Source organism: Papaver somniferum, chromosome 1 (assembly GCF_003573695.1).
Source record: "Papaver somniferum cultivar HN1 chromosome 1, ASM357369v1, whole genome shotgun sequence".
In the NCBI taxonomy this organism is placed as follows: domain Eukaryota; kingdom Viridiplantae; phylum Streptophyta; class Magnoliopsida; order Ranunculales; family Papaveraceae; genus Papaver; species Papaver somniferum.
In genome coordinates, this window is record NC_039358.1 from 240,582,193 (window position 1) to 240,596,544 (window position 14,352).

The following is a 14,352-nucleotide window of genomic DNA, read 5'->3' on the forward strand; positions in this document are numbered from 1 at the left end:
CTCAGACACTCCTCTCGTCTTGAAAGTCACACCGATGTTTATTTATTTAAGGATTATTATTCCAACAACCCTCAACCAAAGGAGCAAAATGTGAGGGCAATAGACGAGCTCGCTACGTGGCGCAAGATCAGGAGCCGTAGTATCCTACTACAATAATACCAAATGACTATGTACACCCAACCACTTAGTCTTATCCTATCTAGATAGACCTAGGTGCATATATGTAATTTGATGTAACCTCCTACCCTATAAAAGATAAAGAGAAATAGGTTAGGAGGGGGAGCTTTTTGAATGGTCTCTAGCTAAGGCTAGACCTCTCTCTGATGGCCTCCATAGGTCTTCTACTTCTTCTCTAGAGCTCCATGAGATCCTCTCCAATGGAGATCTTGTAAACACCTTATATTATAGCGATACCATGTGGATGTAGGTCACCATTGACCAAACCACGTAAAAGATCTGTCTCCCCTTTACTTTTATGTTCTTTATCTTCCTTTTATGTATGTTTAATGTGTTTTTTGATGGTTAAGATCATCTTGGTCGTAGTAGCAGAAAATATGCAACTACATCCGGTATTAAATTGTTATGCTGATTATGTGAGAAACATAAAGTGTCTAAAAAAAGTAGAGTCAAAGGGTAAATTAGGAGTTTAGCTCAATGAGAATTCCGAACGAATGAGCAGATTTTGGATCCCACGCAGAATACGAAATGCAATTGCAACTAGGCATAAGATAACCAACAAGTATGAAACGCACAGTAACTAGCAAAACCAAAAGCAAATGCAAGTATGAAACCCACAGTAACTAGCAAAACCAAAAGCAAATGCATATTGAAAGAAAACTAAAGAACCATACCACGATCCATGTTTACTTCTTCTGGTTAAATTTGACCCCAGCCAAACCCCACATTTATAATAGCCCTCTTACCGATTTTTTTCCAATCCAGTAAATTAAAATGTCGACAAGTTTTAACCACTGATGGCCTACAACAGCTTCGCCACCTAGAGAGGCACATCTACCATAGCCTATAATGTATTATATGTCCTAATTTTCTCCCTCATTTTCACGGGGGAGTTGTAGGCGATATTATCCTCATCACTTGTAAGGTGCATATGGTTCAAAAGCAGCAGACATGGCAGATGTAGATTGATGACCAGAGTTAACACCAGCTGACCCATCTCTCAAATAATCACTAGCTGCTTCCGACACCGATCCTCCACCAGGCAATTGTGGTGGTCCAGCAGCATAGAACCCAGCCTGATGAAAATGATGTGCAGCTGCCATATGAAATGCAGCAGCATGCCCATAACCATTTGTGAAGGGGGATAAATCTATCCCGCCGCGTTTCACCAACGGATCACCTCGAATCGACCCACGTTCACCTTCAAACTCACGATAACGTTGAAGGTAAAGATTGAGTGGTTCAATGTACTCATCGAAACCCAATTTGTTCATAGCCCATAAAACATCTTCAGCTGTGATCGTCTTACGCTGTTCCTTCTGGCAACGATCATTCGCTTCACTTGTTATGAAACTGATGTATTCAGAGACACATTCTTGGATTGTCTCCTTAGCATCATCAGATATCTTTGCATGGCTTGGTAGAACCTTGCGCATAATCCTAATCACATTCGCAATCGGCATGTATCGATCCTGTTCTCGTACAGTGCAGGTCGAGTTGACATCAATCTCGTTTGACAGCATAGTCCCTAGGCATTATCACATCAAAAAAATCCACATTTCAATACACAGAACATATAAGATCTGTTTGAGTTCTTCAATAGAAACGGCTACATTACAATATCCTTATTAACAAATCAAACCAAAATCCAAATCTAATCAAACTAGAGGGCTCTTATAAAATGCTCCATAAGATTTGAATGCATGTCAGTAAAATCTGTAAGTGTTTTGACTAATAATCTTAGAATCATGTTATTTCATCTCCATTGAATCATTGACAGTAAACACAACTAAAAGTGTAGTTCATGCAGTGTAAACAGATTAAAAACAGAGAAAAAACAGAGTAAAAACAGAGTATTTGAATCAAATCCATTGCAGTTTTTGAGAGAGATTGTTACATACCAGTAGAGTTTGACTTGGCAAGCTTCTGATAACCATGAAAACCGCCACCGCTACCAATACCATGGCCATTACCACGTTCCATCTTCCCTTCTTCTTCTTCAGACTCTCTTTGTCTCTCCCTCTTTAAGATTTTTTTCTGTTTCTTTGTCTGTGTCTCAGATGTAGGTGAAACTATAAATTTATAGGGTGAAAAGAGAGTTGAATCCATTTGGCAACCTAGCATTGTTATTAACGAGTATCCAATACCAATTGCTTAAGATTTCTTTTTACCTCTCTCTCTTACTCTAGTTTCTATGTGTTTTACCATCTGAATTCTACTTTCTTGTCTAGAGTCAAAGGATTCGTAAAAAAAAAATTCAAACGCAATTTATTATGGTATTTTATCTTTGGTAACGCGCTGTATACAAGTTAAGGGTTAATAAAAAATTTCAAAAATATTCCGTAATGTGCGTATTTTTTGCTTTCTGATAAATTGAGCGGAAAAAACAGAAAATTATGAATGTTAAATGAAAAATTTAATAGAAAGGCCCTGATTTGGGAACCTGCCTGAAATGAGTTGTGAAGAACGTTATGGAAATCTTCGGATTGATTGCAGTTCATTGTTTTGGCGGAGAAACCATGGTTGCAGTCAATGTTTGAATTAAGCGTTTCTCCTGTGTTATCAAAGTTAATTATAATTCAAATATGTAATAAATGTGGCCGTACTAACAGTGACAGCGACAGAAACAATGAAAATTTTGCATTTCAATGAAATAAGAACTTCTATATAAAAACCTAGATGTGATACAATAAAACCTTTATTTCAGAATAATATTGGGTCTGTACAAAATTATTCGCATAATAACCTATATATAATATAGTTTATGTCTATTTAGAGGTGATTTTTATTTAAATTAAGCTAAGTTGGGACTAGAAATTTTTAATCATATATGGAGTTTATTCTTTTATAGAGTATTTTTATACATAAATTTTAATGTGATAACTCATTTTTATTGTTTTTCTTATGTGGAAAGTCAATCTTTTTCTGGTCAAAGTATTTGACCAGCTTTAGGATTAGTCCCCGTAATATTATTTGGGAATCGGGGCATGCCTTGTAACAGAGACTCTAATGACCTGAGTAGGAAACTTACCCAAATTTAAACTTTCAGTATCGATGGATGTACCCGATTGAAAGGTATATGAACATCCATTTGCCACAAATAACCAAATTTGAATGCCAAAAGAGAAAGAGAATAAGGAGACCATATACCTTTCAATCGGGTACATCCATCGATACTGAACAGGTCCACCAATACGCGTCTCTGTTGGCAAATGGATAAGCAAGTGTAAATGTCAAAGAAGGCAGGAGGAAATATCTGCTCCAAGTTACAGAGAATGAGTGCGATGCGCTTTTCCAATTCTTTGAAGTCTTTAGGCCGTGAATTCTTGGAGCATAGTTCTTGGAATAATGAACTTAACTCAATTAACACAGAACTAACTCTATCTGGCTACGTCTTTCGAATTGCCAAAGGCAATAGTTGCTGCATTATCACATGTGAATCATGATTCTTTAATCCAAAAATCTTACGCTGTTTCATATTCACACATCTTGCAATGAGTGAAGAGTAACCATCTGGGGTCTTCAAGTTCTTCAAGACACTAAGGAACATCTCCTTTTTAGCATTATCCATAAAGTAACATGCATTTGGTAAGAAGAATTGCTTCCCATTTGCAGTCATAATTGGGGGAAGCTCAGGTCTGAGATTTAGGAGCTGAAGATCTAACCTTGCCTTTAGACCATCCTTGGCTTTCTTATCCATATCCAGCAGAGTACCAATAACGCTATCGCACACATTCTTCTCAGTGTGCATGACATCTAAATTGTGTTTGAGTATATTATCTGCCCAGTACGGCAGTTCATAAAAAATACTCAATTTCTTCCAATTGCCCGGCATGTTACTTGTAGCTGTATTTGATGCTCGTTCTTTTCTCTTGCGTGGAAGATCACCCATCATACTATCCTCAAACTGTTTGCCAAATACATGTGGAATGTGTTTTAGCTTCTGCAAGATATCTGGCCCTAACAATGGGTTTGGTGGTGAACCGTATTCCACATTACCATTGAATTCCTTCGTTAGAGAGCGAAACCTGTGACCCATTGGCAAGAAGCGTCGGTGTCCCATGTAGCAGGTTTTTCTTCCATGCTTCAACCTCTGATGCCGTGTATCTTCCTGACACGTTGGACATGCCAACTTGCCTTTGGTACTCCATCCTGATAGCATCGCTAGTCCAGGATAATCACTTATAGTCCATAATAACCCCACACGCATATTAAACATTTCATTTCGTGAAGAATCATATGTATTTTCCCATTCTTCCCACAACTCCTTAAGCTCGTCGATTAAGGGCCTCAGGTATACATCAATATCGTTACCTGGGGAATAATGATTTAAAATAATTATACTCGAATCAAGATAAAACTGCTTCTGTCATTATAATTTAAAACTATTATATAGAGATTTTAAAAAATTGGCAATATAAATGATCTCATACTAAATAAACCTTACAGCATTATGAGTTGGCTATTGACCTGACTTTTTTATATACTTTCAACAGCAATATAAGGAATATCATATACAGATTTTAAAAAAATGACAAGTCAGAGATAGAGAAAATGGTATACCTGGACTATAGGGGCCTGGTATAAGCAAAGACAAGATCATGTTATGTTGCTTCATGCACAACCATGGGGGAAGATTGTATGGTAAAAGGACCACAGGCCATGTGCTACGCGGATTTCTGGTTGAATGGTATGGACTAAAACCGTCTGTTGCTAAACCTAGTCTGATATTCCTCGGTTCAGCAGCAAACGTCGGATTCATCTCATCGAAATGCTTCCAAGCTTCAGAATCAGCTGGATGTCTCATTTTACCATCCCTCGGACGCCCTTCAGCATGCCATCTCATATATCCTGCAGTCTTAGATTCCATGTACAGCCGCTGTAGCCGAGGTCTCAAAGGAAAGTGGCGAAGAATCTTAGCTGGTGTTTTGGTTCCATCTTTGTAACGAGATGCTTTATAAATAGGGCATGTTTCCCTATCGGCGTACTCCTTATAATAAAGAATGCAGTCATTCAACACGCATCAATCTTATTGTAAGTCAATCCTAACTCTGAAAGTATTTTCTTGCACTGTGTGAAATTTTCTGGAAAATTACAATTATCAGGAAATGAATCCCTCATAAGTTGAAGCATATCCTTGGCTGACTTCTCAGACATCCCGCCAACACATTTATAGTTCCAAAATCGGACAAGAAAAGATATCACTGATATTTTGTCGCAGCCAGGATACAATGGTATCTTTGACTCCTCGAGAAATTTATAAAACCTAGAAGCTGTACAATTACTTGGTAAACCACTCACTCCTCCATCCCCATTATCCATATCTTCATCGCCATCCATATCATCCATACCTTCACCGTCACCCCTATCATCCATACCTTCATCATCACGCATTGGTATTCCACACACAGCTCGCAACATGCCAAAAAGGTCATCCCCTGGTCGTTCATCGTTGTTATTTCTGACCTCAAAACATGTATCTTGTGGTGCGATACTTGATGAGACCATTGAGCTTAAACTCTCACCATGATGAAACCATGTAGTATAATTTCTCATCATACCGTGCAATATCAAGTCACTGAAAATTTCACTTCTAACTTTGTAATTAACATTATTGCACTTTTTGCAAGGACATTTCATTTTACTATCTTCAGCAACAACCCCTTTCTCGAATGCATGGTCCAAGAATAGCCTCACGCCATCTTCATACTCTTTACCCCACCGAGCCTTGTGAACCCAGCTCTTATCCATGGTTTTACACAAACTGACTAAGGAACAAACTTATGATTAACGGAAACCACTAGTCACACACGCACACATATGCCACAAACCCAACAGAAAGAGGAAAAGAACGCAGGACAGACATGAATTAGTAAGAATTACTTGGTGATAGTTACACTAAAATTTACAAATTTAACAATTCAATTACCTTTATAAGTTAATAGAGAGGGATGATTATGAGCATGCAAGCCAGAGAATGATCCTGCGATGAAATGAACCCAATCGCCAACACCAGCAATATGCACCTGGCGCAACACACCTTAAGTCAATGAGTATTGTACATAGATGAAATGATCATGACCACCAACCTTTAAGTCTACGTTGTCTTCTAGTATATTGGAACAAATGTCAATTTCCCTATCAATTACCACCTCTTTTATAGAGAGGAGTTTGTATATATTGCGCCAGTTAACTTGCCTTTGGTACTCCATCCTGATAGCATCGCTAGTCCAGCATAATCACTTATAATGAAAGCTTGACGCAACATTTCAGCTAATCCAAATCAAAAGACAAACAAGCACTCAGTTGATAATACTCAATGTAAATGGGATTGGAACCCCCACAGTACACCTTTTGGTACAACTACCAAGCACTCAACTAACTCAATTTCAAGTGGGATTCAATCCCTGATTCATTCTCATTATTAAATAAAATCCTAGATTCCGTAATAAAAATGAGAAAGGGGCATGAAGCAACATTCCAGCTAATTGGAATCACAATGCAAGTGAAATTGGATTCATTAAACCTAACTCTGCCAGCATTTAAATCCCTAATTTCGAATCAATTACATGATATGACAAAGTATAAAACTATGAGCAGACATATGTCACATATCAAACAAAATAAAATAACGCACATCACTAATTTGTTGAAGAAATCAGTAAGTGAAATTTGATATAAAACTACCTGAATTCCCAAAATCGATGGAGATGCGGAAAGTGTGATCTTGTAATTTGCAAACCCTAAAATCAAAAAACAACAACGTGAGGTTTTAAAAAAAAAATCGCAAAACCTAAAATCAAATCAACGTAAGACTGAAAAAGAAGGAGGAAGAAATTTAACCTTAGAATCAAGTGTCGCTTCATTGCGAACGAATTTGAGATCTCACAGGGGAAAATCACGAACGGAGGAGGTTTAACTTAACGAGATTTTTTCAACAGGGGAGGAAGAATGTGAAGAGAAACTGAAAGAAGGCCGATATAACCAAGAAAAAAAGAAAAGAAAATGTTTTCCTGTGTTTTCAGGCGTAAAATAATTAAACTACTGATGACTCAATCGCAACCGTCAAAAATCTATCTATTGGGGACGGCTAAAAGTAATGCGTCCCTATTAGTGGACCAATAGTGACGGCCAGACAGGGACGTCCCAAATGGACAGTTCTAAAGACGACTAAAGTGGAGTGTCCCAACAACTAACCTCTAGGGACGGTTTTTTTAGAAGTGGCCGTCCCCATAAACCTTCTTTTTTGTAGTGGAAGGTGTGGATCTGTCAATATTTTTTTGTTCTATATAGATTGGTATCACCCCAAATAATACCGATATTCCCTTCATAAATCATGTTTTTAAAAGTAAGCTTCTATACGATAAAACTTCAAAAAAAATTTCATGGAAGTCGATTTTTTTTTGCTGGTCAAAAAGTTTTTGACCAGCTTTAATTTTAGTCTCCATAATACTGGTTGGAAACTGTGGGGATGTCTTAGAATAAAACCTCTAATGATCAGAGTTGGAAACTGCACCCAAATTAAACAGGGCATTTTGTAGCTAGCTTTAAGACATGATCAGGATTGATAGGACCGAAAAAAAAATAAAAAAAAATCAAGGGATTATATAGGACAAAGACAAAGCAAATGTCTTCACTGGATTTCTTACCGTATAAGATGACATCTATTTCAATGCTGCCAACCTAAAAGGTATTACAAAAAATTACATTTGATCAGTGCAAGAATTTTGCAGATAAATAGTACATGCATTACAAATCTGAGTCTATCAATGCAAGAGTGTTGCAAAAAAATGGTACATATAATGCAGTTTTGGATCCATTTATAGTATTCTGAAACTATCTCATTTACAACGTAGTATATACAGCTAAGCCAACAAGAAAACCTAGAAAAGCTCCAGCTGCAACTTCAATCTCTGTGTGACCAACTGTTTCTTTTAACTTGCTTGGGTTATTGCTGAAATTAGGTTCATCCGAAGTTTCGTTATCATAATTTGTTAAGCTAGATGGAATTGAATTGAATCCATTCTTCACCTTTCCTGTTCTGAGTAATGGAGGGTTCGACGTCGTACAACTATTTTCAGCTATGGATAATGAAGGAACAGGAGACTTTGAGTCTAAGGGGGATGATGATGTTGATGCTTTTGAATTTGATTCCATAATAAGACCATCTTTGCTCTGGTAAGAGATGGAATAGTTCTGCTTTTCTGAACTCTGGTTTAATACCTTTGCATGTTTCCCCACTTCCCTTCTTACCCCCTGCAAATTATAAAAACAACAGTAGGGGAATGTTTCAAAATTTCGAGCCCATTGTCTACCAGCTACCCATGTTACATGAGAAAAAGAAAGGTAAGATGCTCAAATGGCCTACTTATAAAATCTGGAATACCAATCGAGTTGCTTACAGTTTTCCTACGTAGGTATTAGTGCTTAAAGATATATAGAATGAAGTTGAAATTTTGAAACTCAACTGATGATTGAACAAAGATAAACATAGAGTGAAGGGTGGAACTGAAGAAACTAAAGTGAGCAACTTCATAGTGTAATGAAGTTCATTATATATCCCAACTAAAACTGACCATAAAAGGCAACTGCAAAGTATGATTCACGAACTAAACATGTGGAAGAGTGACACTTCAAACCTGCACAGCATCGTCTAAAGCCTCGAGGTAATGACCTACCTCGAAGAAGCGCCATAATAGCATCACTTCCCTCTTCGGTGGCTATTCATCATCTACCTCCTTCAAAACATCAACTCCTCCAATCTTTATCTTCTAAATCTGACCATCTTTTATATTGTCAGTACTAGTAGTAATTAACTTTTCACTTTCCACATCATCACCTAGATCAATACCTAGATTATTCATATTCTCACTCTCAGTCTCACAATCCTCCTTTTCATCCTTCTCTTTCTCTCCTTTGTTTTTACTTACTTTAGAACTATAAATCTTTTTATCAATATCTTTAGCTGCATGACCATGCATGTGTACTTTACAGGAATCAATTCTTACAAATTTTTATTTTTTGCATCTTCCAATCCCTATGTTATTTTCTCAACGGTTTTCATTTTGTGTGAGTTTAATAGGGTTCGCTTTGTGTGAGTCCAAGAGTTCCACAAATCCATGATAAACAACACACAAGTCAAATCCTATTAAACTCACATCACACAATCACTTCACTTTAGACCGCTGTGTAAATAAAGTAGGATTTGGAAGATGCGGAAAAGAAGAAGTTATAGAAATCGATTACTGTAAATTCCACTGGCATCATCATGGAACTAAAGAAACTGATAATGTTAATGAGATTAGTAGTATTAGAGAAAGTGAAAAAAAAGGAAAGAAAGAAAGAAAGAAAGAGAATGATGAAGAGGAGGATTATGAGAGTGAGAGTGGGAGTGAAAAATATTCTAGAAACTGATCTAGGGGATGATGAAGAAAAAAAGATGTGGAAAATGAAAAGTTGAGAAACAACTTTTCAACAGAAAGATTAGAGAAGTTGATGTTTTGAAGGAGGTAAATGCTAAACAACCACTGCAGAGAAGAATTAGGCGTAAGAGGGGTGAATGAGACGCTTACAATGAAACAAGTATACAAAATTTTGGAGGACTAGATGGTAGTAATAAGGATGACGATGAGTTAAGGAGATCTAAATACTCGAGTAAACCATTGCTATGCTGGTTTGTGAAGTAGGCTTTCATTATGTTTAAATCAAAGCTTTTTAATTTTAGACGTGAAATTCAGTAAATCTTGAGGTTCTGAATTTTTGTTTTTGATTTGGTGGTCAACTCTTGGGTATTTTTCAATTATTCTATTTTAAAAATTAGTGTTAGGTTTCTGTAATTTGTGTATATGTGTTTCTTATCAAGTTCTTATTTTAGTGCTCGAATCTGGCCATCCGATGGACAATCGGTCAATGGTGATAGGAACACAGTTAAGTGAGATTCTGTAATTTTTGAATAATGCCGGAATACAGACATAAATTACTTATTCTCTGTTGGTTTTAAGGATGTTACAGTTTTTACTACAGTTCCGAAAGAAGTTCAAGACACAATTAGGAAATGCATGGATATCAAGCTAAGAAGAAGAAAGAAAAATGTATAAACAACAGTAAGGATATGCTTCAGATTTCGAGCCCATTGTCTACTAACTTTGCAAGTAACATGATTAAAGGAAATGTAAGATTCTCGGAGTCGCTTGTGAATCATATGATTCAGTTCAGAGTAAGTTCATGAAACAAAAATACTGAAAGTTGGCTTCAAAATAACATATCTGAAGCAACAAATGTGCCCCATCTTCTCATTCTAAATGACAGAACAAATCTCACCTATAACAACAGAACTCCATCATAGAACAGTCTGCATTTCATGATCTAAACATAACTTTTTTTGAAATGGAAGCAATTACTCTGAGATTTGGTACAGTAGTCAGAAGCAATTAACACACTATTCGAAACAGATACATGTGAAAGACTTCAACTTAAGGTTAGCCGTTTTCGTCTTTGTAGATTTCATACTCCTAGCCGATTTCATACTCCTATCGGTTTCAAAGAAAGCAACAAGAGAACCATAGTCTATAGTACCTATCAGAGAACCGTTGTGATACTGGTTTGTAACCAAATGCAACTTCTAATTTAATGCAAACATATCCTGAAAAACCAAAATTAGAAAAGCCAGGAAAAAAGTTGTTACCTGGGCATCATACATAACGATTGCAGCAAAAACCACAGCAACCCCGAAAACAGAATCTGAAAATCCCCTAAACACAGTACAATAGAATCTCTGAGCATCACAAACAAAATAAACGACTTCGAATAGAACAAAACGACAACTCAACTCTGAAACCAAATGGGAATAGCCCGATTGGCCTCTCATACTTGAGGTCAAGTCCCTGCACTAACCATTTCCAACATAATTCATCTATTACCTTTCCAGACCAAGAGTAGTTGCAGCAGCTACTACACACTGTAACATTTAAAAACAAAAACTCAAATTTCAATACCAAGAATTTCTCCATGGAAATCAAAAGAAAGAAGCAAAATTTAGCAGAATTGAAATGACTTACAGAGGAATGTGTAGATGGAAATCCACCAGACCGAAACAAATTCTTAAAATTGAACTCCTCATTGTAAAGTAAAACTGAAGTAAAAGGTTTTGAGAATTCCCCAATTAGAGCTGATAATGTAGATGCCACTAAAACCTAACAAAAAAAATCCCAATACTCAAAATCGCATTCAACAAATCTGGGTATCACAAAAAAAAAACCTATTTTTATGAATCTTTAGCCTTAATCCTAATCTGGGTTTCAATCAAATCTAAGGAAATCTTACTTTCTCATGTGAGATTTTCAGCCATATCTTGATTTTAACAGATTTTTTTTTTTTTTACTTATAAATGAAAATTACAAAGTGAATTAAGAGATTCAAGTGATTCTATGATATGGGTTTGAATTAGAATTACATAAAAATCAAAGAAAAACTTACTTTATTGTGAGCGATTTCAGCAATCTCTTGAACTCCGATACTGCTAAGGCAAACGAAGGACTTAGTTCTATTTGGTTTTTTTCTGAAACTAATAGGAGAAGAAGAAGATGATGAGTTGTGATTCTGGATTAAGAACTGCTGAGTGTTTATAGGTGGTGTTGCAGAGGTCGACAAACACGATATCATGGCTGTTCTCTTCCCTCTGTTTGGAGAAGCCGTGATAAGCCTGTGATGGTTAGGTTAGATTTTGGGCTTATAAGAAAAAAAATGAAAGAAAAATGTTAGCAATAGAGAGTCATCTGCTGAAGACTCTCGACCAAATGAGCTAGCATTCCGTGTATGAAGGAATGGCCGAGTTTTGTGCATCTTGGTTAGTCTTACGGGTCTTTAGTTTTCAGTTGAATCTAGCGTCTGTAACTCATGAATAGGTTGATAAGTTATAACAACCTTTGTACTCTCTGATATAAATAATAAACAGACTCCATAGTTCAAGGTGTGGAAGCCTTTCACCAAAACTCAATTCCTAACTTGGTATCAGCCTTGATCCAAGCTACGCTTCCAAAACCAATTCAAATAAAAAATATAGAATATCGACAACAACTCAATTGAGAAACATACAGATCCATCATCTGGTAACTCTTAAGTTAACAGAAAACAACTACCCACTGTGGAAGACGCAGTTTAAACCAATTCTGAAGGGCCATGGACTAACTTGCTTCATTGATGGTTCAAAACCTATACCTCCTAGAACACTACCAGATTCTGATGCTGAAAATCCAGAGTTCACTGCATATGAAGAACAAGACTCTCTTTTGGTTGGGTGGCTGAACTCAACTCTTACTCCAGAATGTCTTGGGGTTGTACGTGATCTTAACACATCTAAGGAGGTATGGGATGCTCTGGAGTCAGAATATGCTCCAAAGACAAAGTTTCACCAGATGAATCTCAAAAAACAGTTACACAACTTGAGCAAAGGTAATAAATCTTTACGAGTCTTTTTAAATGAGGCTAAAGAACTATTTGCACAGCTTGCAGCATCCGGATATACAGTCAGTGATGATGAAAAGAAACAATCCATCAGCAATGGGTTGAATCAAGCATATGATTCAATTGTCTCCACCTTAGGCACATTGGAAAACCTGAGCATGGATATGTTTTACTCACATCTTCTGAACTTTGATATGCGTATTACACGTCAGCTTGAGGATATACAACAACCAATTGCCCATCTTGATGCTTTTTCTTCGTCAGGAGGAAAACCTTACCAAAACAACAACCACAATCTAAGTCAACGACCTTTTCAGTATCAACAAAATCAGTCTAAACCTCGATTCAAGTCTCTTGTGCAAAACAACAACACCGCTGAGAAGTGTCAAATATGCAAAAAGAAAGGACACCTTGGTGACAAATGCTGGTTCCGCTACAAACCTAGCACTAATGTGCAGAAACCTCAAGCTGCATATATTGCTTTTCCTGAAGCTTCCTATGGCAATCAATGGGTAACAGATACTGGTGCTACAAATCATCTGACAACAGATATGAGCAACTTGACAATTCCACATGAATATTCAGGCACTGAACAAGTGTATGTGGGAAATGGTAATGCACTTAACATCACACATACTGGTAATGCATCTTTCACACATAACTCAAGGTTATTCTGTTTGAATAACATATTTCATGTACCCAGTATAAAAACGAACCTGTTATCAGTTTCTCAATTCTGCAAAGATAATGGTGTTTTCTTTGAGTTTCACTCATCTCATTTCTTTGTGAAGGACAAGACAACGGGAAAGCTGCTGCTGCGCGGACTGAATAGGAATGGACTGTACTTTCTTGATGGCGTTGCGCAAGTCAGCAGACAAGGATCTTCTCAAGCTCATGTTGCGTCTTCCATGCCAACCTGGCATCAACGTCTGGGTCATCCAATGCTCCGTACCGTGTCTAGCATTTGCAATAGGTTTTCACTTCCAGTTTCTAATAAAATGTTTACTTTCTGCGGTTCTTGTCATGTTAGTAAGAGCAAAAAACTTTCTTTTTCTCTAAGCAATACATCTTATGATAATCCATTATCTTTGGTTGTTTCTGATATCTGGGTATCCCCCAAACTCTCCAGGTCTGGTTTTCGATATTACATGCTCATAATGGATGTTTATTCGCATTTCACTTGGGTGTTTCCTTTGGTACAACGTTCTGATGCTTTGTCTATTTTTATTAATTTTCGAAAACAAATAGAAAATCTTACAGATCATAGAATAAAATTTTTTCAGTCTGACAATGCCTTAGAGTACAAAAAGTTCACTAAGTATTTAAATGAATCTGGTATTCAATACTGATTCTCTTGTCCTCATACATCACCACAAAATGGCATTGCAGAAAGACGTATACGTCATGTCACTGAATCTGGCCTTGCCCTTTTATTTCAAGCACATATGCCCTCTTCATTTTGGGTTGATGCGTTTGTCACTGCTTGTTATTTAATTAATCGTCTGCCTAAATCATCCTGTGAAGTTAAAACTCCTCTAGAACTCCTTTTTCATAAAGAACCAGATTACAAGTTTTTAAAGGTTTTTGGTTGTCTTGCTTATCCTTGCCTCAGATCTTATAACTCAAACAAGCTCGAGCCTAGATCACTTCCATGTGTCTTTATAGGTTATAGCAGTTCTCATAAGTGTTATGTCTGCCTACATAGAGAGTCTG

The 14,352-nt window shown here is 36.8% G+C and overlaps 2 protein-coding genes across 2 annotated transcripts; both read right to left on the reverse strand.

Annotated features, from left to right (window-relative positions):
- Positions 1–696: 696 nt before the first annotated feature.
- LOC113339417 (nuclear transcription factor Y subunit B-6-like) lies at positions 697–2,215 on the reverse strand. Its single transcript, XM_026584703.1, has 2 exons — positions 2,079–2,215; positions 697–1,705 (listed from the first exon to the last, which is right to left on the reverse strand). Exons 1-2 carry the CDS (start codon positions 2,158–2,160, stop codon positions 1,092–1,094), a joined length of 696 nt encoding a protein of 231 aa, XP_026440488.1. The 5' UTR covers positions 2,161–2,215; the 3' UTR covers positions 697–1,091.
- A 5,592-nt stretch (positions 2,216–7,807) lies between these two features.
- LOC113321467 lies at positions 7,808–11,908 on the reverse strand. Its single transcript, XM_026569380.1, has 5 exons — positions 11,653–11,908; positions 11,235–11,369; positions 11,097–11,134; positions 10,862–10,928; positions 7,808–8,433 (listed from the first exon to the last, which is right to left on the reverse strand). Exons 1-5 carry the CDS (start codon positions 11,836–11,838, stop codon positions 8,023–8,025), a joined length of 837 nt encoding a protein of 278 aa, XP_026425165.1. The 5' UTR covers positions 11,839–11,908; the 3' UTR covers positions 7,808–8,022.
- Positions 11,909–14,352: the final 2,444 nt, after the last annotated feature.

What these genes read in the sequence shown, in the direction of transcription:
- LOC113339417 (XM_026584703.1), bottom strand. Translation starts at nt 2,160, where the DNA reads ATGGAACGTGGTAATGGCCATGGTATTGGTAGCGGTGGCGGTTTTCAT. An exon ending in TGCCAAGTCAAACTCTACTG is followed by an intron (nt 1,706 to 2,078) that starts GTATGTAACAAT and finishes GATAATGCCTAG; the next exon opens with GGACTATGCTGTCAAACGAG.
- LOC113321467 (XM_026569380.1), bottom strand. Translation starts at nt 11,838, where the DNA reads ATGATATCGTGTTTGTCGACCTCTGCAACACCACCTATAAACACTCAG. An exon ending in TTCCATCTACACATTCCTCT is followed by an intron (nt 11,135 to 11,234) that starts GTAAGTCATTTC and finishes TAAATGTTACAG; the next exon opens with TGTGTAGTAGCTGCTGCAAC. An exon ending in TCGTTATGTATGATGCCCAG is followed by an intron (nt 8,434 to 10,861) that starts GTAACAACTTTT and finishes TATAATTTGCAG; the next exon opens with GGGGTAAGAAGGGAAGTGGG.